General features: G+C 38.9%; 1 protein-coding gene across 1 annotated transcript; it reads left to right on the top strand.

The window, feature by feature from the left end:
* Nucleotides 1-1,571: 1,571 nt before the first annotated feature.
* Nucleotides 1,572-25,117, top strand: LOC124168287 (alpha-L-fucosidase-like). The gene is made up of 9 exons (XM_046546437.1): nucleotides 1,572-1,894; nucleotides 10,110-10,248; nucleotides 12,148-12,254; nucleotides 12,991-13,148; nucleotides 14,830-15,031; nucleotides 20,017-20,157; nucleotides 20,695-20,857; nucleotides 22,554-22,698; nucleotides 24,798-25,117. Exons 1-9 carry the CDS (start codon nucleotides 1,699-1,701, stop codon nucleotides 24,987-24,989), a joined length of 1,443 nt encoding a protein of 480 aa, XP_046402393.1. The 5' UTR covers nucleotides 1,572-1,698; the 3' UTR covers nucleotides 24,990-25,117.
* The last annotated feature ends 1,029 nt before the right edge of the window (nucleotides 25,118-26,146 follow it).

Here is a 26,146-nt window from a genome sequence, read left to right as displayed (position 1 = left end):
CTACGCACTACTCGCCCGACCACACCTTGAATATGCAGCGAGAATATGAGACCCTTATTATAATACAAAGGAAAGCTGCGCGATTCGTCAAAATCATCCGCGGGCGTACAGTAAGCTTTAAACAGATATTAAACGAATTAGGCTGGGAGCCGCTAGAGACTCGGAGACTGCGTGATAGTCTTTGATTGCTTGAGCAATTGAGAATCTTTAAGAGAATCTTTAAGAGAACATCATATTAGAACCCCACTATATTTCCAGGTCCGACAAACGATAAATCTAGAGATATTTTGCCCAAGTGATAGGTATGGGAATTCGTTTTTCCTTGAAAAATGAAGGACTTCAATAATAATAATAGGCGCAATTTCGCTAGAGCATTTTTTTATTTGCTTAAGACTGGTGTCCTACCACCCCCAACTAAGCGCATCTAGTGGTGGCTTGCAGGGTAGTATACAGATGTAGATAAGGCCTCAGACGCCTTATCGCGATGAGGTTTTGCATGCCACCATGGCGCCGTGGAAAGTTATGACATGTCTATCCTAAAAGCATTACCTCAATCCGCCCATGAAACAATAATCACTTTTGCTCTCTCAGGGTCATTGTGAATACAGACCGTGGGTATTCAACTTACGGCCCACCGGCTAATTTCTTGCGGCCCCTAGAGGCTAAATAAAATATTGTATCTCGAACCAAATATCGACACACTCGTCAAAAGTAAACAATGCCACATTGATTGATTGATTCACAATCGCATTGATTGATTGAACTTTTTAACCGATAAAGATTATTGCACTTTGAAATTGCATGTTTTTTCATTTTATTCATGTGGTGGTAAAGTGACGTGGAGCATTGTGGCCCTCCAGACGATGCAAATAGATTTTTGGCCCTTGCATAAAAAAGGTTGGAGACCCCTGCCTTAGACGGAGACTTTGTGCCCTAAACATTTTATTTTTTTCTGCTCGACGTGGATCCTAACATGGCTAGTTTTTTCCTCAAGAGGAATAGTACCTGTTTACCCGTCAGAGGCAGAGAGAAAACAGCATGGAAAATGATTTCCTTGAGTGGAGAGGTATCCTCAAAGCTGGTAGGTACTTTAATTTGATCCATGAAAATGATATGGCCACTAAATTTAGTGATGATTAAATGATTAAATCATGACTCAAAAATATGATAGTACACAAATGATAACATGCGCGGATAATAAAACGGTTTAATCATTTAAATTAATTGAGAACTTTAATAATTCTCGGATTTCAGCTGTAGTTTTCCGCTTACTTTTTCATTAAAGTATGGAGAGGTAGGAATAAAAATTATATAAGTAGATAGATTGAATAGATAATAATTTTTTTTCCAAAAAAAAAGCAAGTGCAAACGGGTAAGAATTATCCTTGCCACGTGACATCAGATTAGCCTTGTCAACACCATACCTATACAAGCTTACCAAAGATAAACTGACATAATCCTTCTTAGTCAATACACAGAATCTCCTCGATAAGTTACCCCTCAGATAAGGAAACAAAGAACGGGATTCATGAGATAATCGGGAGGAATTAGACGAGCGTAATCTCCAGGCACGCTGTTATGTGACAGTCTACGGGTGAACAGCGAAGGAGCAGGAGATTTGTGTATCCGCTACAGCCAACAGGAACGAATTTGCGTTCGCTCGCTGCAACTTCGTGGTGTGCTACTGATCGCAGGACAATGCTCAGCCACCTCGTGGCTTTAGGCGTCCTTTTGACGTCTTCGGCGGTTATCGCCAACTACGATCCGACCTGGGAGAGTATAGACTCGCGACCTTTGCCCCCTTGGTTCGATGACTCCAAGATCGGGATTTTCCTTCACTGGGGAGTGTACGCCGTCCCGGGTAGGGGAGAATGGTTCTGGAGCAATTGGAAGGGTAAGTAGGCTTGACAGACCTCACTTATTTCCTCGCACCTTCCGTATTCGTTAAATTGTACCCTTAAAGCGGGAGTGTTGATGTAGGCTTCCGCGGAGTGGTGCAGTTGGCGTAGAAAGGTTTCCTGGTTGTCCTCCGCGTCGATTCATCTTCGTGTGGACATTTTCGCTAGCGTTGCAGCAAGCGTCTTCAAGTTTGAAGTGTCGGACAGTGGCACAGCGAGGGGGGGATTTGGGGGATGACCCCCCCCCTCCAGAGATCAGATAAATTTTTAAGTTTAATCCATTTTACTTAATTGGATCAGTATTACTTATAGCATAATGTTAGGATTAATCAAATATCCCTCAAAAAGCCGTCAAACTCGCCATTTTGAACCATTATCCTTAAAAATTTTCTGGAGGAGGGCCCCCGCAACTCCTGCTTACCCTGGAGGATATGCAATACCCCCACACCCCTAAGTATTACTGACGCCTAAGACCACCCTAGCCTTAATTCTTAGCTGCACCCCTGGTGTCGGATGCTAGATTTTATGCTCGTCTTATATTGGCCTTGGTTCTGGCCAGGTGCGTCCTGATTGGTCGGTTCGTGGAAGACGCTCTTCAAAGGCTTTAGAGCGAATAGCTGCTAATATCCACTTTCAACGAGAAGGAAAGACAGCAGAATTTCGTATATCCAGGGTATGGTCAGGGCCGGCTGAAGCGGTAAGCAAAGTACGTGGCCATGTACGGCGCCAAGCAAAAGGGGGCGCCTGATCGCTGGTTTTTTGAGCCCTAAAAATATCACATGCAATATATAAGAGCAAGCACGATATAAGTTCACGCTGATATTTAAATCTCGACCCTTATGAAAAATGAAAAAAGATAAAACTTTGTGCTTTCACATGAAATATTTATTCACACATTCACACGACCATGGTTTCTACGTAAGACGTCATCATCAGGTGAACTCTACAGAGGTCCATGGCATCAATTTACACCAAGCTTAGAGGGGGAGGGAGGAAGGTAACTAGGCTGAAGGGATCGGTCAACAGAGATGAGGGAGGGGTAAATAACTTGGTCATACGGTAGAAAGAAGTTAAGGGGGAGGAGGCTCCCTAAGGGAGGGTATGGCAGGTGGAGGGAGGGTTCAGGTGAAAGAGAAGCCGAAGGGTTCGTTATGTTGTTAGCACAGCCCAGTGTCGGACCCTTCGGCCTCTCTCTCATTTGAACCTCCTCCCCTTCCACCAGCCATACCCTCCCTAAGGGAGCCTCCTCCCCCTAACTTCTTTCTACCTTATGACCAAGTTCTTTCCCCCTCCCTCATCTCTGTTGACCAATCCGTTCAACCTAGTTACCTTCCTCCCTCCCCCTCTAAGCCTGGTATAAATTGTTGCGATGGACCTCTGTAGAGTTCACCTGAAAGTTACGCCTCAAATCATCAATTTTCTCGACTCTTATTCCTAAAGTAATTGCATTTATTTTAAAATTTATCCAGAGAGAAACACTTCTACCTCTGAGGGTATTTTTGAGGGGGTCGCGCCATGTTGTTCGCTTAAACAAGAAAAATGTCAAGAACCGGCCATGGGCAGTTCCTTTCCACGTGCCGCATCGCACTTTAATTATTTTCACTTGAGGGCGTCCGAAGATTTCACCCGATATTTGAACCTAGAACACCTCGATTAGCAGCCAAGTGCTCTAGTCACCAAGCCATCATACTGGCACCGAGATGACCTTAGGTAACTCATACATTAGGGAAGTTTAGGTGAGGCAAAGAGGAGATTTTTCCTCAGACTTTCAGGGGGCTCCGAAAATACCTTCACTCAGTCATTCATCCCGAAGGTTGGTTTGAGTAGGTGAGGGTGGAGCTCACCCCAGACTAAGCCACAGGCATGTGAACTCCACACATCCAGGGGAGGAGGGCCAGTTAATTTCCATGGGCCGCATCGCACTTCCAGGATTCTGTTTGGAGGAGTCCGAAGACTTCACGTGGGATTGAAACTGAAACCCTTTGATCAGAATCCAACCCACGAAGCCAGAGGTCGGCAACCTTATGAGACGGAAGAGCCAAAATGTATGCTACCAGATACACAGATACATATCGACAGTGCTTTAATTTGAATACCAGCAATGTATTTTATATTGGGCCGCCTTATCCTCTCTCCTTCATGGTTATTATCTTGTTTGCAATGTTGTTTTGAGCTTTGTAAACAAAATAATATAGCTATAACTTTTTTCGAATGAAACTGGAAAATTACTATTTAAAATTTTCCCCTAGAAAACACCCTGTTTATCTAAAAAGAGCGTTTTGAAAAATATATAAAACACTCAAGGAATTATGAGCTGTAATACACAACAGTCAAGTTTAGTACGCAAGAGGCCCTTTATTCAAATTAGGATATTTTAAGACGCTAAATGGGTAAGGCGAGTACTGGAAGAATGACTAAATGGATGCAGTAGATGCGGAAGTTTGCCATCGTGGGGACGACCTCGGAGAATGATATAAGTATTGTTGGGACTAAGATTATTTGGTGTCAGCAGCGGATGCAAGAGGGGCACATGAGGGTCATGACCCCCTCTCCACCCTCGTCAGGCGGCTATACACCCTCGAAATGTGGAGGAAATACAGTTGTACTAAATAAGTCGGTAGCATCAATTTTCGATGAAAGAAAATCCTACCCAAATTTTATTACCATATCCACATAATGGCTGCACGCAAAATACCCATAGATAATTTAACTATACCGGGAATAGCCTCGGTGACAACTTTACGGAGTCACTCGCAATGCACGAATTGTGCGAAAAATCTAACTCAGGATCCCGGTCAAAGCGAATGATTTTTTCTCTGAAGATTTTTCGCGCAACTCATAGAAAAATCATTCTTAATGGAGGAGGGTGGGACGAGATATAATGACCCGCAACCACCAAGCCTTACTGGTACATTCGCACCTGCTTGGAGTGTTATCAAAACACAGCGTGAACATTTACCTCGCCCAAGTGGCGGAAATAATTCAGATTGATTTATTGAGGCAAATTTGTCTGTCACTATTTCACTAGTAAGGGCATAGGAGCTTCAGAAATCATCCATTTCATAACAGATAATCAATCACTTCTGTCGTAAATAATTGTATGATACCGCAGTCACGGATGTCGTTTACTTTCAAGCAACGATTGAACAATGAATATCTACGATTTAATAATGAATAGCCTTGGACGGTGTGCAAAATCAATGCACGGTATGAAAAAAGTAACGAAGGATACGAACCCATACCAAGAGGATAACTGCGCTGCGTGTTTAAATCTACTGCAGGTCACAGCATATTTAGCCTAGAACTAAGACTATGTTAGAATGTATATAATTTTGTGCTTTGTAGACGATTATGCTGACCCGTATAATAATAATAGCTGCAGCCTACGATCAAGATCTCCACTGGTCGTAATAATTGACCAGTGGAGACCAATGAAACATAAAGTCAAGCTCTGAATTGCAAGAGAAACTCACTCAACCGGTTTTCGAACCCGCACCTCCAAGATTAACAGAGGAGTGCTCTACCCTAGCTTCCCTGGGGATATAAAAGACGAAGAATTTGTAGTGTAAAATTTGAGTTTTTCCCGGCGTATAGCTTGAAGGAAAACTTTTCGGGTTTCCTACCAGATGTGGTTTTGGGTAATTGCCTCCAACGTTTCAACGGCTGAGTCTACCATCGTCTACAGGGGTTGAATCTTAACGGTATTTCGTTCATTTATTTATTCATATCCTTGAAATAAAAATAGATAATAGTATATAAATAAATTAACAAAATACCGTAAAGAATCTAGAAGTACCTTATACCCCTAACGTGAAAGCAGACTCAGCCGTTGAAGCGTTGGGAGCAACTACGCAAAAACACACCCGGTTGGAAACCAGAGAAAATTTCCTTCAATTTGTAGTGTACTTTTTGATAATAACCCGAGGGCGGATAGAGCGCGCTCATCGGGGCACTAAATACCTGGAAACTTTTTCCTTTTCTAATTGACGGCATTCGTCTACTTCTTGAAGGAACCAAAACTCACGACAGCCATGCCTCAAGCAAATGTTTTTAACTGGCCTCGAGATATGTGAGTGAAATCGAGCCTAATCTCTTCAACTCAGAAGCTATGCCGACCTCAGAAAGAAAGCACGTAGGGATATATTTTTGGCAGTTGGTACACGTACTCTGTAGTTCACGGTTGTTTTTGAGTTTCTTTCTCCGCGCCGAATAAATGAATCGTATTCTGGTAACTGTGATCACCCTGTTGGTGTCAAATGTGGCACTTTCCATATACCAACCGACCTGGGAGAGTATAGACTCGCGACCTTTGCCCCCTTGGTTCGACGACTCCAAGATCGGCATCTTCCTCCACTGGGGAGTGTACGCCGTCCCGGGCAGGGGAGAATGGTTCTGGGAGCATTGGAAAGGTGAGCAAAACTTCAAAAAACATTTATCTAGATTTACGGGAGCTTGGGGTCCAAAAGCTCCGGTCAGCACAGTGGCGGATATATATGGGGGCGCAGGGGGCGCGCCCTCCCCTCTGCGGGGCCGCCTTCATTGCCAAACATTGCAGGACCACAATTGTAACTTTTTTATGTCATAAGATTTGTATTTGCACTGTATTGTATATGTGTATAATCAGTATAAGAAAACTTTCTTAAACTTTGCATTTAACTTGATTATTTTTCATTACGATAAAAATATAGGTAGCTCAAAATATCTTTAGCGCCCTTAAGTTTTTTTCTGTATCCGCTACTGGGGTAGCAAAGCAGTTCCTTCTTATGGATTTTTTTCAGGTCTACTAGGGGTGTTATTGACGATAATACTTCTTAAGGCGCGTCCAGTAAGTAATATTAAAGTTATAGAATACATGGGTAGCAAAGCGTCCGATCCGTCACGTCATAACGCTTTTCCTATCATCACGCTCTTACTATATATGAGGAGATGAGAATCCAAGGGGTACAGGTGATTTTGTTTCTAAACAGATTTAGGTACAGAAAATAGGCAAAGAGAAAAAACGAGATCAACTAGATATTTAGTAGTGCATTTGATTTTCCACTCGATGTTAGCATAAAACAGAGAGTAACTCGTATCCCTCGGCTACCAATTTTTTGTACATTTCTTCCATCAATTTTTGTACCTTACTGTTTAGAGAAAAGTCACTTGTACCCCTTGGCTTCTATCCCCCTCATATAAAGTATGCACAACTGGGCAGAGAAGAAATGCCGTGAGAAGAGGGAACAACGAATGAAACAAGAATTGAGAACGAGTTTTCAAATGCCTTAGCTTTTAAAAAAAAACTATGAGTAGGTATTTTTACTTTTTTAATGTATTTTTTTAAATATTGAAGTTTATGACAATTTATCTATTGAAAATTATTAATATACACATTTTGAAAAAGGAATTTCATTAAAATTCATAAAATGGAGAAAAATTCACACGCGAAATAAGTCTTCCACGCTTTACGTTAAAGAATACAGACCATGCATATGGAATCCGGCGCAGAAATATTTAATCCGTGAGCCTTTAAAGGTAATTCACCATTACAATATATATATATTTGCCTGATTACATTATGTGCAGTATTTTTACGTGTCCTATATTTGCTTTTAAAAATCGCTGGGAAATAAAATGAAATAATAATTATTCTATCTCGGCTGTGAAAATTTGAACAAGGAGAAAATACTCAAAGATTTCTACACTAAAATGCTTATAGAATTATGTAAAGAACATAGTAAGTTTTTATACAGTTTTACGTCAATAAATCGAAACGATATACCGTTAGTAGAGCGGGAGTTATGCGTTCTCATAAAATATCAGTTTGTTTAGTTAACAATGTAAAATAATAGAGAGAAGACGTACGCCTCATTTCTCGAAAGAACGTCCTACAATTCGCCAGGAAATAAGTGAAACGTTAAAGGAAATAGTTAAATTAGTGAAAGCATGTGAAATGGATAGGAAAACCAGAGTAAACACCAAACGAATTTTCAATTAAATACATTGTAGCAACCACCAAACACATTTTTGCCCTCTTTCGTTATGTCAGGGTTCGAATCCCGCGTAACTTCGTAGGCAGTTTTAAATTATCTCCAACGAAAGAGAGAGGAAAAGAAATATACCACTTATTATTTTCGAAATATGTAATCCATACATCTAGCTGGTATCTGAATCTCAATATACAGTAAGGTGGATCGGAAAAATGTCTTAATCGAAAGAAAAGTAACTGACGAATCTCGGTAGGTACATTTTTCCGCATCGGACTACATGAACCGATGCATCCAAACTCAAATATTCAATTTAGGTAAAAATAGGAAAAAAAACCACGCTGGAAGGTAGAATAACTTTATGTTCCCAAATTTTAAGAGCAAAAAACTATAGCTATATTTGTCACAATATTAACGAAATCAAAATTTAATAAAACAGTATCTATGAATAAATCATGATTTGAAATACTAATGGAAAAATATGATGTTAGAGTAAGACACCTGGCCAATAAGGTTTTCGACACAGCGATCAGGAAAATGTGCGTAAACTAGTTTGAATCCTGATTTAAACCAATATTTTTTCCCATAAATAATCATACGAGCGTCATCCTCTCCACAAATCATGTTACCACTTTTTAATGCTTCATAATACGCGTAATAAAATGTACTAAAAGAAAGGCTGTTGCACAATGCACTAAAACCATGTCCTTCATAAAAAAAATCTGCACACGCTGGCCTAAACGTAGGGAACAAACTCAGTCGACGGTCGTCCTTCGCAATAACAACGCATCTCAAGTTTTCCGTTTCAAACACAGCACGTACACCTCGTACATTTCATATCATCTGGCCTTGAGCGCCTACGTGCAGGCTAACATCTGTTTATTTTTGAACAAGCTGTCGTGGGCTGGTCATTTTGGTTGTGACACCAGATGTCACAATGCTTCTGACAGAGTTGGCAGTCAAAACAAAACGAATATATTTAATTTTAACTCAGGGCGGAACTAGAAGACGAAGCTTCGTCCCAGCACGAAATAGTGTTCACTCATACAGTTAATTTTCAACCTAGGAAGAAATGTTACTCTCAGGAACGAAATTCGTCTGCGCAGGCAAATTACCAGGGGGGCCTTCAAGGGCTTCAGCCCCCGATATTTTTTTACTTGTGGAGACTACACCTGGGACATCCTCTTAAGAGACAACGAGCCCAGGGACATTGACCTTCTCTTATTGTTAGCTATCAAACTTGTGGACTCAAATCAGAGTCTCAGATTCGAAATTATCTACACATCGGATAATAATAACTACTTCTGTGCTACTACCGCTAGGGCCCTGAAGTTAAAAAAAAATCGGAAATTCAGGCAGATTTCGGAAAAAAACTCGTATGGAGACCAATCTATAATAACTACTGTCTGTTCGGCAAAATCCAACAATTACTCTAAACTTTAGCATCGTACTAAAGAAATGTATAATATTCGTATGTATGTATTGACGTATCGACGAAAATTTACCAGTAGATTAAATCGAAACTTGAAGCTTGGACGTGGTGGAAGGGCTCCACATTATCAATAACAGAAACTTTGTTACTTTAACAGAAGTAAAAATACCTGGAAAGATAAAAACAGCAAAAATAAAAATACTTAAAAATAAAAACAGCATTCTCTGTACCCATGCAGGCAGAGAAGAATGGTTGCATCGTCAAATAATCAAGCTTCAGATAACTTTTTGCCACGCGAAATTGGGAAAATATACTGCACATCTCTTAAGTATATCAAAGTGGTTCAACATGCTGAAAGATCAAATCCCGGATGGTGAAATATCCACCCTTGAGGGATTCGAACTCGTGACCTGCATTATAGCATGCAAACACTTTAAGCCGGGTTTTCCACCACCACCTGCCTAAGACCCCTTGCACACATAGCGATTTTGGACGGCCGGTAAATATCGGCCGATATTTTACCGGAGGAGTGATGCTTGCGCACACACCGGATTTTTACCGGTGAAACGATAAGTTGCTGTTTTTGAGCCGGCACCGGTGATCCATAGTGACAATGGCCGGCAGCTAACTGGCATTTTGCCCTTGACGGCGCGTGATCGGTGTGTGTGCAATCTCTCGTGCCCTCCCATTGTTCACTATTGGTATGTGGACGGCCGATATTTTACCTGCCGTCCAAAATTGGTGTGTGTGCTAGGGGCTAAGTCAGCAAACTCTGAGCACAAAAATAATCTAACCCGTGTGTTTCTTTCGCAGGTGGAAACAGCTACGACGTGGATTTCATGAAGAAGTTCTACCCCCCTGACTTCACGTATGCCGACTTCGCGCGGGACTTCCGGGCTGAGTTCTTCAACCCCGCGGAATGGGCCGAAATATTCTCCCAATCCGGGGCCAGGTAAGGATATGAGGTTAAAATTGATACGGAGCCTTCCGCGGCGATTAAATTGATAATAGTTTTTCGCGTTAATGCCGCGTCGACCCTTTTTTGGTGTAAGACAGTTTCGTGCCCATTCCACCCCCGTCTTCGGGTCCATATGATCCACAGAGCTTCTATTCTTTATATAATTAGGCTAATTAGGCGCGCGCTGATTTTCTCGGTTTGAATTCCGTTGTTGGAAGAGCCGTTTGAAAGATGAAGCTTGAGGATAGCCGTCCTCCCTTTTCATGGAGCATGTATGATCAGAACCTGGGAAAGTTATACTATTCCTAGAGTAAAAAATCATCGCCAGAGCAAATAAATATTGCCCTCGGGTGTTAAGGGAGGCGATAGAAAAGCGATTCAAGAGAAGAACTTCAATCTCATTTCAGCAGCCTCAAGTTCTCCTTTTACCTTCGAGCCTTCACTCCCGTATAACAGTCCACTCCATTAAGATATTTTCATCTAATGACTTTTAAATATCTATCTACTTTTGACTGTTTTCCCAAGTTCTGTCGTGAAATTCTAACTAATGAAGGAAACAATAATTTAGCGTGGCTCTTTTTGGAGGTAAATTTACCCATCCAGATAAGACAGGTGTCTTCAAACTCTTCAATGTAAGGGCCACATTACATATTTCCCACATTTATGCGGGCTGAAAGAATAAAAATAAAAATAAAACAATTCAGTATCAGTTATTTAATTTCCTCATAAATTAGAGTATAAACATGGAAAAATTTTAAAATATCTTGGTGAAAAAAATTAGGATAAACTAAATAGATTCCTGCCTTCAGTTTTATGCAACAAAATCAGAGTGAAGAATGATACTGTCGTTTTGACCTCAAAATTTCATTAAAATCAAGTTCAGGGTTAGATGGGCTAATTGTAACAATTGTTAGGTTAACTTACAGGGATTTGTTTGGCGAGCCGGATGAAATGGGGTGGTTTCCTATTATTTTTTATTGCCTAAATCGAAGGATTATTACTCCTGGAGTACGTATTTCACGCTTTTAGATTTTTAAATGACGATATCTATTTTTCACGATCAAATGAAAAGTGAAAATTTTCAAGCGCGCGAAAACACGACGGCTAAGTATGAATGCTGGGAAAACTCCGTGTGACGTCGTTCTGGTTGCCGCTGCCGCAAGTGAGGTGACCTTGGGGCGAGGCTTTGAGCACCGATACGACGCAGGATGCTAGCAGGTAGCAGAGTACCCTCTAGCTGGTAGCGCTTGGCTTAAATAACGATTATTAATACCTTATCAATCGAAGAACACTTTCCGACCTTAGCCAGTTTTAATAGGTGATTATTAAGGCATGTTTCCCTGAGCTCTGTGCCTCATGCATGCATTGGTAATCTCAGACGATGTAAAACTCCTATCTACTCGTATAGAAACTAGGTCCCTGTGACGTCATGTGGAGTGGCATCGCATGGGCGCCAATTTGGCCTTTTTCAAATGAGGATAAAATTGACCATCGCCATTCGTCTAAACCGGTATGTCTAAAACAAAATAATTTGTATACCTATTATGAATACACTAATGGTGGGTAACGAATCGCAATCAATGACTTTCGTTTTCTTTGATGAAGGAAACTACCCTATTGTAAGAATTGTTAAGTTAACTCACAGGGATTTGTTTGACTGGCTGGATGTGGCCCGCGGGCCATAGTTTGGAGACCCCTGAGATAAGATAAACCGTAGCAAAGACAAATGCACCTAAAAAAATACACAAGGTGCGATGAAAATTTGCTTAATTTTGGAGAGCATGGATTATTCAATCATTACCAACATATGCTAATATGTTATAAATTAAATATATTTTTTTCATTTGATCCACTCGACGACATGGATTTGGACGCCGAACCTTGGATGAAAAGGTACGTGGTGCTGACCAGTAAACATCACGAGGGATACACAATGTGGCCCTCGAATTACACGTACAACTGGAATGCAATGGATGTGGGACCAAAAAGGGATTTGTTAGGTATGTGCAAAACTTAATGAGGCTAAAAATTTTTATAATCGAAAAATCCACAGAGAAAAAATCATTCGCCTTGACCGGGATCCCTGTCTAAGCGAATGATTTTATCTCTGTGGATTTTACGAACAATTTGTGCACTGCGGGAGACCCCCGTAAATTTATCACCGTGGCTAGTCTCGGTATACTTAAATGAGTCAAGTCTCCGTTTTTTTATATCCATCAAGTTTCAAGCTAATAAATTCGCAGACCTAACACATTCATTTTAACAAACTCTTACTTCGTTTAAGATACTGTTTTCATTATATTTCAAAATGGTTTTCATCATAACTGCTCGACGGGTCATATTTCTCTGGTTTCTTGACGAATTACTTGTTTAAAACTTCTGCTATCATGCAGTGATTTTATAGATACATAGAGTAGACCATAATAATAATTTACCTGTATCTTCAATACGAAAATTTTACCTCCCAATATTCTATCTATTCTCGGTTTACAAATCCATATTGAATCTCTAAGAGGCATAGAAAATTTATAAAATATGAATGATATATTGCAATTATTGCAACATGATGAATTTATAAAGACTGATTATTAAAACCTAGAGTGAACTGAAATATCAGAAACAGTCATATCATTTGAAATTTTAAATGTAGTGGGCAATGTTGGACATCTTACTCCAGCAAATTATCAGTTTATCTTCAGCGTACATGTTTTGACCTAATTTTTACGTATTTTCCAGGGGAGTTGGCGGCAAAAGTAAGAGCCAAAAACTTGAAATTTGGGACCTATTACTCACTCTTTGAGTGGTTCAACCCAATATATCTCAAGGACAAGAACAACAAATTTGAAACCAACGAGTTTGTTCGAAACAAGATGCTCCCTGAGCTGAAGGAAATGGTAAGTTACCCTTGATTCCCTAGAGGAACCAGAAAAGTGACTGGGGTGATCGAGGTGCTGAAATAATTGTGCTATATTTTAATTATGATCTTCATTATATAACGAAATATTATGCGCTACAATAGATATACAGTGAAATGTCTATACAACGAAATCCTACGGACCACCGAAGTAAGTTCGCGAAACTGAAATTTCGTTATACGGGAAATTTCGTCATACGGGAGGGAAAATAAGTTCGTTATAATGAATATGTCGTTACACTGGCGTTCGTTATAAAGACACTTCACTGTATTAAATCAAAGCCATAGCACCATTATAAAATAAAATGCGTATCGAACGCACACATTGTTTTGGCAAAACGGTCTCGTGGTATTTATTTTTAGGTAAATACTAGCAGGTTACTCGGCAAATCTCGGGAAAGATAGTTCCCAGAAATGTGGGAAACTTGGAATTCATGGTCACATGCAAGATTGTGAGGCACGCTGAACAGTAAACAATGGAATAAAACTACTTACGCATAATGCGCACGGGTTCTGCTTATATCCAACTCCACAGCATTGATTTCAATGTGTGCCCGTGCGTGTGTAGATCAAAAACGTCTTGTGAACTCATAATCCATCAAATAAGTTTGTATCGAGAGGATTAATAGGTAGGCGTGGTGTTATTTGAGTTGTATTTTCCCGTTCAGCATGTGAAAAGGTGTGCCTCCCTAGCAGGATGTCCAACCGCAGAAGTTGTATGACGAAACGTAACAAAATATAATGAGAAATCGACGCAAAGGTCGCGTCGGATGCAACCGATAATAGTACCTACTATGGGGTTTAACAGCTTAGGGTTCGCCTATTACGAGTAAAACTTCGGTCGCAATCCGTGCAACTGTTTGGAAACGCATAGCGGACAGACAAACAGACATAATTTTTTCCGGTAGAAATTTGTTTAAAAGCTATGGTTTAGTCTATTACATGATTCACCACTGAAAAAAATAAAATAAAACAGATGTTTTAAAAATACACACTTTTTCCAAAAACATTAATATATATAGTAACAGTGTGCATATATATAGTTAGAACACAGGTGCATTTCATGCTCTCGATTTCCGTAGAGATACTTTCGGTTGTGTCTGTCCATTGCGTGGTTTTCTCATTACCGGTTGTTATATCAAGTCATACAATTTCTGTGGGTGTACATCCTGCCGGATAGACACACCTCTTGACACGCTCAAAGAGAAAGCATAAGTCAACTGATTCTACGCTCTATTAACCCCTTGGTGCAAATTTTTCTGTTGGGTCGAGCGTTCAAACAAAGTTTTTGGTCTGTGAAGTACGGACACACATAATAATGATCAAATGTTGTGGGGATACGATAAGCTGATCTCGTGCGCGGAAATCGTTTTATCCATTGTTTGCTGTTACATATGTATACCATTATCATTCCTGCGTTTTTCGTTTGCCTGAAAATCTTGCCATCTTAATATGAATTACAATTTCCAAGTTTCCCACATCTCCTTCCCTAGCAACGCCGGATGGCGTGCTACTTTCGAATAAACGTATTCAGCACCCGCGATTTATTCTTGACTGATGAAAAGCTTATTATTTTACTTTTTATGTATTCTACACTTTTTTTGGAAAAACAACTGTTTTTCCATAGAAAATCAAATTTTATTATTTCTTTCGCTTCGCAGATCATGAAATATAAGCCGGAGGTGATATGGTCCGACGGTGACTGGGAAGCAAAGGACAGCTATTTCACGTCGCAGGAATTCCTGGCGTGGCTGTATAACGAGAGCCCTGTGAAAGATACGGTGGTCACCAATGACCGCTGGGGTCAAGGCACGGGGTGCACTCATGGCGGATATTTCTCCTGCCAGGACAGATACAATCCCGGTGAGTTAGAATCTTTGACGCGATTTATGGAAATTTATCGGTTCTTATATTCAGCTCGTACAACAAATATGTCTTTTTTGAGATACTTTACTGCTGTTTACCAGTGAATCAGACACAACTTTCCACTTTATATGTAAGTATTTAATTTATAAATAAAAATAATAATAAAAAAATAAAAATAAAACATTATAACATGATTGTTTGTCATTAAATTAGATAAAATTTTCATTCAAAGATAATAATACAAAAGTACAAAATTGCATCTCAGTCATGGAACAGATTCTATACATAGACCTAAGTACAAAAGCATATTTTTTGTTGATTTCCGCAGCTCATTATACTGTGTTCCATAAGGCTTTTGGTTCTATGATTAATTTGTATGCTTGTGAGTAATTAGCATGTGAAAGGCGTATTTGAAATCAAATCAAGTTTATTACATGAAAATAGCGCCACGATGCTCTCAATTGCATATACAAAAATTATTATCCTCGCAATAAAAGGATTGAATAACCCACATTCTGTGTAACCTAATTTTTGTACTAAAAATCGATGTCGCCAATTATGGCAAAACGTTCATACGAGTAAATCATTCGTTACGGATTCCACTAAAGTGAACCTATCTCATTCAATGCGAAATTTCAAAGTCCAGATTAATGACAGTTTGTTTGTTGACGTTCCAGTGCAAACTCCGTGTGGTGGGTCCGAAGTAATTTCTGATGCGTGTTTCATATCGGTCGAAAAACTCATTTATGCACGAAAGAGAACGAGGGCATGACGATCGATTTCAAAGTGCTTAAAGCAAGAGGGCGCGAGGGTAATTCACCCTCTCATTTCGATTCGACCCGGAAAAAGCCTTTTCAAAGGATCTACTACGTCTTCCCTGACAAATAAACGGGTCTAACCTCCTTGTTAAATGAGTACTAATAGGGTGGTTTCCTATTATTTTTTTATTTCCTAAATAGAAAGATTATTACACCTGGAGTACGTCTTTCACGCATTTAGATTTTTAAATGATGATATCTATTTTTCGCGATTAAATGAAAAGTGAAAATTTTCAAGCGCGCGAAAACGCGACGCGTAAGTATGAATGCCGGGAAATCTCTCCGTGAGACTTATTTCTGGTTCCCGCTGCCCCCCTGTGAGGTGACCTTGAGGAGAGGTTTAGCGCTGATACGACGCAGGCTGCTAGCGGGTAGCTGAGAACCCTGCTGGATGGTAGCGCTTGTCTTAATAAGGATTATTAATACCTTATCAAATGAAGAAAACTTTCCGACCTTAGCCAGTGTTAATAAGTGATTATTAAGACATGTTTCCCTGAGCTCTACGCCTCATGCATGCATTGGTAACCTCGGACGATGTATAACTCCTATCTTCTCGTATAGAAACTAGGTCCCTGTGACGTCACGTGGAGTGGCATCGCATGGGCGCCAATCTGGCCATTTTCAATTGAGGATAAAAATGGACCGTTGCCATTCGTCCAAACCACTATTTCTAAAACGAAATAATTTGTATATTTTGAATACACTAATGGTGGGTAACGAATCGCAATCAATGCTTTTCGTTTTCTTTGATGAAGGAAACTATCCTATTACTAATTCTGTACAAAACTAACTACACACAAAGGCCTACAGCGAGAGTGAGGGGGCTACTTCGTAATCGTCAAGTCACACCTTGAATACGCAATACGCAGCGAGCATGGGAATCTGGAGAAAAAAAGACTTAATCCATAAAATCAAGGAAAGCTGGAAGATAGGTCGAAAACTGCTACGTCCGAACAGGAAGCATCACACAGATCTTACCCGAATAGGTCTTGGAGCTACTAGAAATTCGAAGCCTGAGGCAATTAAGGACAGCTTTATCTCCTTTCTACAGCAAACAACAGATATCTGCTTCATATTGCAGAGGGCCAATCTATAGGAGTTTTAAGTTGTTCAATAAGTTGCCATTGGAAATAAAAGTGAACAAAGACCTGTTTGTCTCAAATTAAAATTTAAAAAAATATTTCCAGGTTAACTGTTTCTATACTGTAGAGGTATTCTTGTCATAGAATCAATTATGTATTTTGTATCCAATTACCATTTCATATAATAAATACATTTCATTATTAAGTATAATGCCATTTTATTGCATACGGTTAATTTTGTGACGGGTAATAAATAAAGACAAACATTTCTTACTGGAACAATAAAACAACTATTATTATCATTACTATAATTAAAAAATATACATCCAATAAAATAATTGAAAGGGAAAATATATTTTTTTAAATTTTTAGATAGGGGAAAATTTTGAACGCGGTGTACTTCATACACTCTGGAAATTTCAAGATGATAGTACAAGTTTTCAGCGAGTAATACGACAAAAACACCGGTCGAGCAGAAGGTGTAAGGCCACTTAATTCCTGCCTCTCACGCGGCGCCGTGACGTCGCGTCGCTCAGCGTAAAGGCAGACTACCTACTGCGACTAGAACCCCCCACCCATGTCCTTTTAAGTCAATTTTTTGCCGGTTTGAGTCCTGATGAAGGGTAGCAGACGCAATCAAATGGAGATAAATGACATCCTAATGAAACACAGCTCGGAAAAATTCCCTCTGAACGGCTTTAAAGCTATGAATCTTTCAAAGCTCTGCAGGAACAAGTGACTTTGTACGCAGTCACGCGCACGGTTGCAAAGTTAAATACACCGAAGGATGAAGTTCGCCATGAAAAAATATTTGACTTAGCCGAGATTCGAACCCGGACCTTCCGTTTGCCGGTCAGGCGTGATAACCTATTCCACCACCAAGCCATTTCCTTAGAGCGAACTTTGGGATGGGTTTTACCTGACCGGCAATCGGGAGATCCGGGTTCGAATCCCGGCTAACAAAAGTCAAATATTTTTTCATGGCGAACTACATCCTTCGGTGTGTATATGAATCTTTCGATTTTCAACTCCACTACACATAAAGAGACCACGACGCAAGGGTCTACAGTGGAGCTGGAGGTTGAAAAATTTTGGTCCTAATTTTTAATCAGTTCAACAACTTATTTTCAATGGGATATGACTCCCAGAGAAATTTAGCAAGGATTATTACGATCAATCATTCGTAAAAAAAACTCGTGGAGCTTTCCCATTAATCTGCAGTTAAAATTTAGTTTATTGCTCTACATGAAACCAATGCGTGTACATTTGACTTTGGCACACGTACAGGTACAGTTTTACGCACCAAGGATGAAATAATCCATTAAAAGGTAATTTGGCTAGAACGGAATTAAGGTTGAAAATCTGATATCATTTAGGGGGTTACAGTCCAACTCAAGTAAAATGATTTTTCCACGGTCATATCATATCTTTAATAATATCATTATATAACGTATCTTCAGTGTTTTTCCTTAATATTGTTGTCCCTTAGACACCTAGAAAGCTGCCACCACGCGTATTACATGTGAGTAGCAAGTAGTATAACATTTAGGATGAAAAAAAATTCACAAAACCGTACGGTTGCTTTGACGGACTTAACTAACAAACATTTCGTTTTTATTCCTGTGATGAAACGAAATCTCACACATTGTAGCTCAAAATTACAAAGAAAGTTTGGTCATTTAATTCGGCTCAGTTGTTGCGTTACTACTGTGGGATAAACATTTATTTATACAAACGTTCCAAAAAGAGATAATTCCTATTTTTGGGTAGTTGTGTAAATAAAAATAAGGCTTTAACCAATATAAATACTCAAATTTCATTTTGACTATGTGTTGACCAATGTGATTTTTTCATTTCTTCATCTCTGGTTTACATATTAAAAGATCATGGCAGTGGTGATGATCTACTAAAGATAAAACAGTTTAAAACAATGAAGAAACTAATCAAGGCATCAAGGCCATAGCCAGGGGAGGGATCAAGGGGGATTGAAATGAAAAAAATTAAATAGATACTTTATGCTCGCTTGGTGCTCATACGACGATATTATATAGCGGTGCAGGGACATCTATTAGTCCAATGCAGCTTAAGTCAATAATTATCTAAGCGAATTTGTTGGTGCAGTGTGTGTAGTTGTAGTGCAGTGTGTGAAATAATAGTGCTGTGAATTAGTAGAGAGGTGAGTGACTTATGAGCCTCCTGAGGGACTGCAGAATTGACATCGACACCAAGGAGTAAATTCATTTGTTCGCTGCAATGAAAGCTAGAAGGCTAAATTCAATTTTATAATAATATTTTTATACTTTTCCTTTTAGGGTTTATAATAAATATGTATATTTAACCGTTTATGCTATTTTATTTGTCTTATAAAAATAATTTTATGTTTGTCAACTATTCCATAAACCCCCCCCCCCCCCTCCCCGAAAATATTTTCTGGGTACGGCCTTGCAAGGCATCCAAATTGAATGGTACACTGGCCTCTGGATCTCATCTTAACCATTTTTTTCGCTTCCTAAAATATGTTGCCTCTCTCCCCCTTCCATGTACTTCTCTTTTTCCACCCTCTATTTTCTTCCAGCAGACGAGTCCACTGCCAAAGACCAGGCCTCTAAACAGCTTATCCTATTTCCCTTTCTAATTTTTCCTGTCATCATATTTCATAAAGATTCTTGCACAATATTCTTCTCTTTCTTCTGTTTTACCTCTCTTTAAAGCTATCTCGTATACTCTTCCATTCTTAATATACCCTAACAAAATTTGAGAATCAGAACTCCACTCACAACTCAATCTGATTGATTTTTTCCTCTCAGAAGATTGCATCTTGAAACACTTATTTTTATTGATAGAAATTTATGTACTGGAGCTGTTGTTGGCTTTTTCAGGTTACTTAAATGAAGATGCAGAATTTTTGGCCAATTTACAAAGTTCATCCGTTGTGATCAGGCTCTCCATGTTTGTGTAAGGGTAGCCATCTCTGACTGAACTGAAAACTTGTCATGATTAGTCTTGCTGCTGACCTAATGGTTTCTCTACACTAAGTAACATTGCCATATATATTTATCTCCCGACTCTCTATATTTCACAGGCACTCTGCAGCAGCACAAGTGGGAAAATGCCATGACGTTGGACAGGAGCTCATGGGGATATCGAAGGACAGCTTCACTAAGTGACTATCTGACTATAGGGGAACTTTTGAAGACCCTGGCTTCTACCATAAGCTGTGGAGGTGAGAACTAGATATGTTTTTCAAACTAAGGATATGAAGTCTCATTACAATGAGTTGAATGAAAATTGAATAAAATGCTAAGGGCTACCTTTCAAATTGACTAAAATAAAAGCCTTTATCATAACATCTACCACAGTAATAGAGAAAAAGGGGAATGCTAATTATGTGTTGCCAGTTACATTTGAGTGTGAACATGAATGACACCATTTTAAGTCAACTGATCGATGAAAATTATCATTTAACTACAATTTTGAAGTAATTTACCAATATTCTTCATAGTTAAAGTACTTTTACCAAAATACATGGTTTTGAGACCAAAAAAATAGCAATTTGATCTTTTAACAAAATTTCCAAATTTTGAAGCAACAATTCTGACAGTTTATAAAAAAAATTTGAAAAAATACGTAAATGATATGTATTGCTACAGATTTTTCCCTTGTGCCAGATATAACAGTTAGCTAAGAGAAAGAAGAGGCAAAATGAGGTATTAGAGTATCCACTCTTTGCTAAGTACACCCTCTTCATTGATATTTGCAGGGAACCTTCTAGTCAACATAGGTCCAACAGCATATGGCAAGATTCCACCCATTGGTGAGGAGAGGCTAAGGCAGATGGGCAAGTGGTTGCAGATAAATGGGGAAGCAATATATTCCTCTAAGCCATGGGTGTTCCAGAACGACACCCTCAATCCAGACGTGTGGTAAGTTTATGATTTTTTGAAGATATAAATGTAAGTGCCAGTGGCAGTCTAGCCCAGTCGTGAATTGCTGAGGGCCTTGAGCTTGGGGGGGTTAGGGGGGGTGGTGGGGGGGCGATACACGGATACCCCAGAATACAAAACTAATGCCATGACAAAGGGACCGCTTAAAAAATTAAAAAAACCATTCCTTATGCAGGCTTCCGCGGGTCGATGAGTATGAAGATACGTCTCTTTCGGGTAATACACCGCGTGGGTCCATTGTTCTCGGACGACAGTTTCGCCGGCGTTACAGTCGGCGAAACTGTCGTCCGAGAACAATGGACCCACGCGGTGTATTACCCGAAAGAGACGTATCTTCATATGTACTTAAAAAAACCATGCCTATTTAGTAAGGGTCTGGGGGGGCATCCCACCCTGAGCCTTGCCCACCCTCTAAATCCACCTATGTGCACATAGGTGGATTTAGAGGGGGGAACTAAGGTCAATATATTGACAGGGAGAGATTTGTTGCATTACCAGAACCATCCAAACAATAGGGAAAATTAATTATGAGATATATCTGGTTTTAGAAATTTTACCTGAGGCTGTAGTTTAAAAAAGCCTGCTGTAAATGCCATTTTGAGTTATTCAAATCATTATTGAGGGAATGTCTTCCCATTCTCACAACACAGGGATTCAACTCTCAGATTGGTGTGGATAGGTGAAGGTAAAGCTCACCCTGAACCCAATCAAAATTGTCTGATGTTCATACATTCAGGGGAGAGGGTCAGTTTCTTTCTCTTGGTCACCTCATGCTTCAAGAATTTATTTGGGAGTTTACTCATGATCTAAATCCTAGATTCTTTGATCAGGAGCGCAATCCTTTAGCCATTCAGCCACTACCCTCCTCAACATCTTCTGGCTAACTACTGCTTTGGTTGACACTGCAATCACAAGTTTTAATGATCATAGGCATGTGTTTCCCTTTGCAACAATAGTTTTTTTCTAGATTAAAATGATCAAAATGCACTGAACATCAATGGAACTCGAAACCCCAAATTATACATTCACGTTAACTGATATTTGTGTTGGAGAGTGTGATTTTTATTGTTTATGTTTAATTTATACGGTCCATATTAATATTGCCAGTAGTCTGTTTGCTTTACCATTGTTGTCTTTGTTTGTTGCTATATGTAACCATGCCTTGTTTTGTGCGTTATAAGTAAAGTAGTAGTAGTATTTGTGTTTAGGGTGCCTCGACAACTAAGGTCATTTGCACCAGCGTTATAAGTAAAGTAAGTGAAAAGAAAGATGCTCAAGTTCCTTTTACATATACACTCTGCTATCAGTGTGATTACCTAAGAAGGAAGAAATTAGTTAATAATTGCAACAATTTGCGTTGTTCTCCTGGCCAAAATGCCTCAATTAGATGAATCAGCAATATGGCTGATTAAGTATACTGACTGCGCTCACTGATGAATAAATGTAATTCTACCATAGATATGCTGATATTAAAAAAGAAGAGCCCCCAAAACCCCATGCAGATAGAATTACATACAGGAAATACTATTATCATTCTAGCACTGTAGTTACTGGGTTACAGTCTCTCAAAGGAAAGTGACACAAAACTAAATGGCAGTGAACTCAGTTTCTCTAGAAAATTGAGTTCCTAAGAAATTGCATTTAGCCTACTTGAAGTATTACTTTTTTTTAATAGGTACACTACAAAAAGTGATGATCCTGATTGTACTGTATACGCAATTGTTCTCAAGTGGCCAGGAGAGAACACACTCAGAATTCGAAGTCCAGCCGTAAGCAGTCAAACAGCTGTTGAAATGATTGGGTACTCTGGCCAATTAAAGGTAAGAGAAGCTAATAACTAGAATAATAAAGCATAAATTATCCAGAAATAACTTATGAAGATAAACATGTATAGAAAATTGTATTTTCATAAGGCATTCTTGATAAAACCTATAAATAGGGATGTGCAAGTACTCAATAATTACTCAAGTACCAACTACTCCACTCGAGAGTTTCGAGTAGCATTAAAAATGTCGAGTTGAGTTGAGTAGTTTTGGTTATAGAGCTGCCAAGACCAGTAGGTCAGTGGCATAGCCAGAGGGGGGTCCAGACCACCCCAAAATATAAAACACAATTACATATTTTCCTTTGTAAAAGAAAACAAATTGTTGAAAAATCATGAATTTACAAAATATAAAAAAATGAAGTTTTTTCGATTATGAAAAGTATTAAATTTAGTATAAAACCCATTATTGTACTTTGTTTATCAAAAATTTTCCCCCCTGGTTTTGGAACCCACCCCCAAACTAAATTCCTAGCTATGCCACGGCAGTAGGTCCAGCAATCTGCGGTCAGGAAGCACTATGTATCATGAAACTCAGTAATATATATGTCATATCGTTTTAAAGTCCTTAAGCCATTCTAATGCCTAGGACTGGGAGTTCCAGCTTGCTGTATACACTATAGTCGTCAACATGGGTGCCAAATACCTTTTCGACAGCTGTGGCTGCCAATCGTCTTTCGACCCAGCAGCATATTTGGTATAATCTGAGTAGACTGCTGCATCGCTCATACCTCCTTATGCGATATTTTTGCACCCTACCAACTCTCTTTACTCAAACGCCGAGAGAATACGTAAAAAAATTTTAAGATTTCTGAAAGAAAGAAAAATATGTAACTGTAAGGTATTAGAGGGCAAACCAGTTTTTCCCAGTGTTTGACGTCAATCTTTTAGCCTTTTTGATTACTGTGCACGTCCAATGTTAATTTTCGTTTATTCCTTTGTTGCATTATGTTTCTTTCATGAACTAAAAGAAAACAAGTTTCTGAGGTTGATGAAATGACACGTGAAAAAGTTTTTTTGCTATATAAAGCTAAAGCTAAGTTCTATACTTCACTCGCTTCGTCCACTTAAATTCGATGAAATTCAAGATCCATATAAATTGTTGATATAATAATTAATAAGAATTCCCAAGTTTCCCAAATCTTGCAATTTTGGCAAGAAAGTATGTACTTGTACAGCCACGCAAGGGTGTAGCGAAAGGCAATTTTCTGCAGGCAGTAATACTTGCGTAAATAGCGTGGAGACATCAAAACCTGCCGCCTGAGCATGTAGAACAATTGGTTTTTCTGTATAAGAATTTGAAAGGATCAAATATTACATGATTCATTAACATATTTTGCAATTTTTATTATAGCTGTGCAAATACCTTTACTCAGGGCTCTTCCTAGCTGTTTGGACAAATACATTACTCAAATTGTTGGCATATTACTAGAGGTTGATTAATTTCAATTGTGCCTATGAAACTATTTAAGACACATTAGTTTTCATTCATCCCCTAATTCTGACACAATTAGCATCAACTTTACTCATTATATTTTCCTTTTTACATCAAGCTAAGCATTTAGAATAGAAAATTCATAATGGGATTGGAAAAATGAGAATATATTGGAGCATGCATTCTTGTATTTCCTGGTCCAGAAATAATCATACTCAACTCAATACTCGCGAGTAGTTTTCAAGTCAACTTGATACTCAACTCGAGAACAAAAAGTGCTACTCACACATTCCTAACTATAAATGGTAAGTTCCTCACTTTAATATAAAACTCCACCACCGACCATGGTTTCGATATCCTATGTCATTTTCAAGGTCTAGACAAAGACACCTTATACTACCGACCATGAAACAACAACCACGAAAACCACTTTTGTCATAGAATGAGTTTTATTTGACATAAAATGATTTTGAATTAGATTCAAGAGAGGAAATTACAATTTGTAGTTCTTATCAGGGATATATCGCATTTCCACCAATTGGTGGAGTGTTTGAGTGAGGCTTGAAACGATTTTATATGCTCATAAGGCATTCATAAAATTATCAAAGAGGTAAAAAAATATGAATAAATGCTAACATAAAAATTTTCTCTCCCAAAACCAGTGGACTGTGGAGGAAGATACAAGAGATTTGGTGATTGAATTCCCTAATGCAGCTGAAGTTTCCAAATGGGCCTGGGTCTTAAGGATAAAGAGGCTTATGAATGGCTGCACTCCTCCTCCTACAGCTCATCGAATCCATTGGGCCAATGAAAGATCCTATTTTCTTCAAAAAATGAATATCTTTACTGACTAACACATTGCTATTGAATGATACCTTGTATAATAAATATAACTCTAAAATAATACTATTCTTTTCCAATAACACACAGGAATATGTAACATTTTTATGCACAGTGAAAGCTATAAATTTCTTCCACAATTTTTGTGAGTACTTACTTAAGTACCAATTGTTCAACATTCACATATGCTACCTTGGATTCCCCAACTCTCAGTCCTCAATCAGACCCTGTCCACCTGATTCTACCATTCCTACTCTTCCCTCCTTTCACAGCTACTAGGGCTTCTGTTTGCTCCTGCAAACAATGACTGCCCACTAGTGTGAAATTACAATGAATCATCCTTTAGACTGAATCATATCATCATTTTTTCCACTGCTTATGAAAGATGTCAATCACTCAAATGATGGTGAAAAAAATACTGTTTCGTGAGATCATTTTCATTCAATACACAGGAACACCTAATTCTTCTTCAATCGGGAGGTAGGTAGAGCATTAGACTGAGGGAGATTTAATTATCAGATTACAAATATATCCTCAGCTTTCCTTTGAAAGCCTATAATACGCAAATTATAATTCACAACACCAAGAAAACTCCCAGTGGGCAATACAGAGTCAAATAGACAAGACCCTCTGACCAGGAGCCTCAGCCCATATTCAAGGAGGTGGATGAGACTGAAGCTGCAGTTAAGTATGCACTTACAGGAAAACATCAAATACCTATTATTCACCTTCTGTAGCAACATATCTCCACAATTAGGACTGGGTAAGGCAAATTCAAAGTGCATTACTGGGGCTCAGAATAAAAGTGCTACTAAATCAAAAAGAGGAAACTAACAATTCAAAAGTTGCTATGAACATACTTACCTTATGTTTGGGACAACTCTGAATCAATCCAGGGGAGGAATAAAGCTGCAAATATATATGTATTCTAAATAGAATTCTGGGAAAATTCTGTGAAGCGAAGTCAAACACTTTAAAGAGATTTTGTGTATTGAAATAACCCAAAATCACATCTTTCCATCCCCTTGAAGACTTCACATCTTCAAATAATGAAGCAATAAACTTCATGCTGGAAACCTATTATTTGAGATATATAGAATAAGAGGAGATGCAAAACACGTCATCTCCTATTCCTTTTCTTTTATCCTGAGAGATTGGCCTCTTCCTTTAT

The sequence above is a fragment of the Ischnura elegans genome, chromosome 11, assembly GCF_921293095.1.
Source record: "Ischnura elegans chromosome 11, ioIscEleg1.1, whole genome shotgun sequence".
Lineage (NCBI taxonomy): Eukaryota > Metazoa > Arthropoda > Insecta > Odonata > Coenagrionidae > Ischnura > Ischnura elegans.
The sequence above is the reverse complement of the archived record's forward strand: the minus strand, read 5'-3'. Positions and strand labels throughout refer to the sequence as shown.

What these genes read in the sequence shown, in the direction of transcription:
- LOC124168287 (XM_046546437.1), top strand. Translation starts at nt 1,699, where the DNA reads ATGCTCAGCCACCTCGTGGCTTTAGGCGTCCTTTTGACGTCTTCGGCG. An exon ending in TTCTACCATAAGCTGTGGAG is followed by an intron (nt 20,158 to 20,694) that starts GTGAGAACTAGA and finishes TGATATTTGCAG; the next exon opens with GGAACCTTCTAGTCAACATA. An exon ending in ACCCTCAATCCAGACGTGTG is followed by an intron (nt 20,858 to 22,553) that starts GTAAGTTTATGA and finishes TTTTTTTAATAG; the next exon opens with GTACACTACAAAAAGTGATG.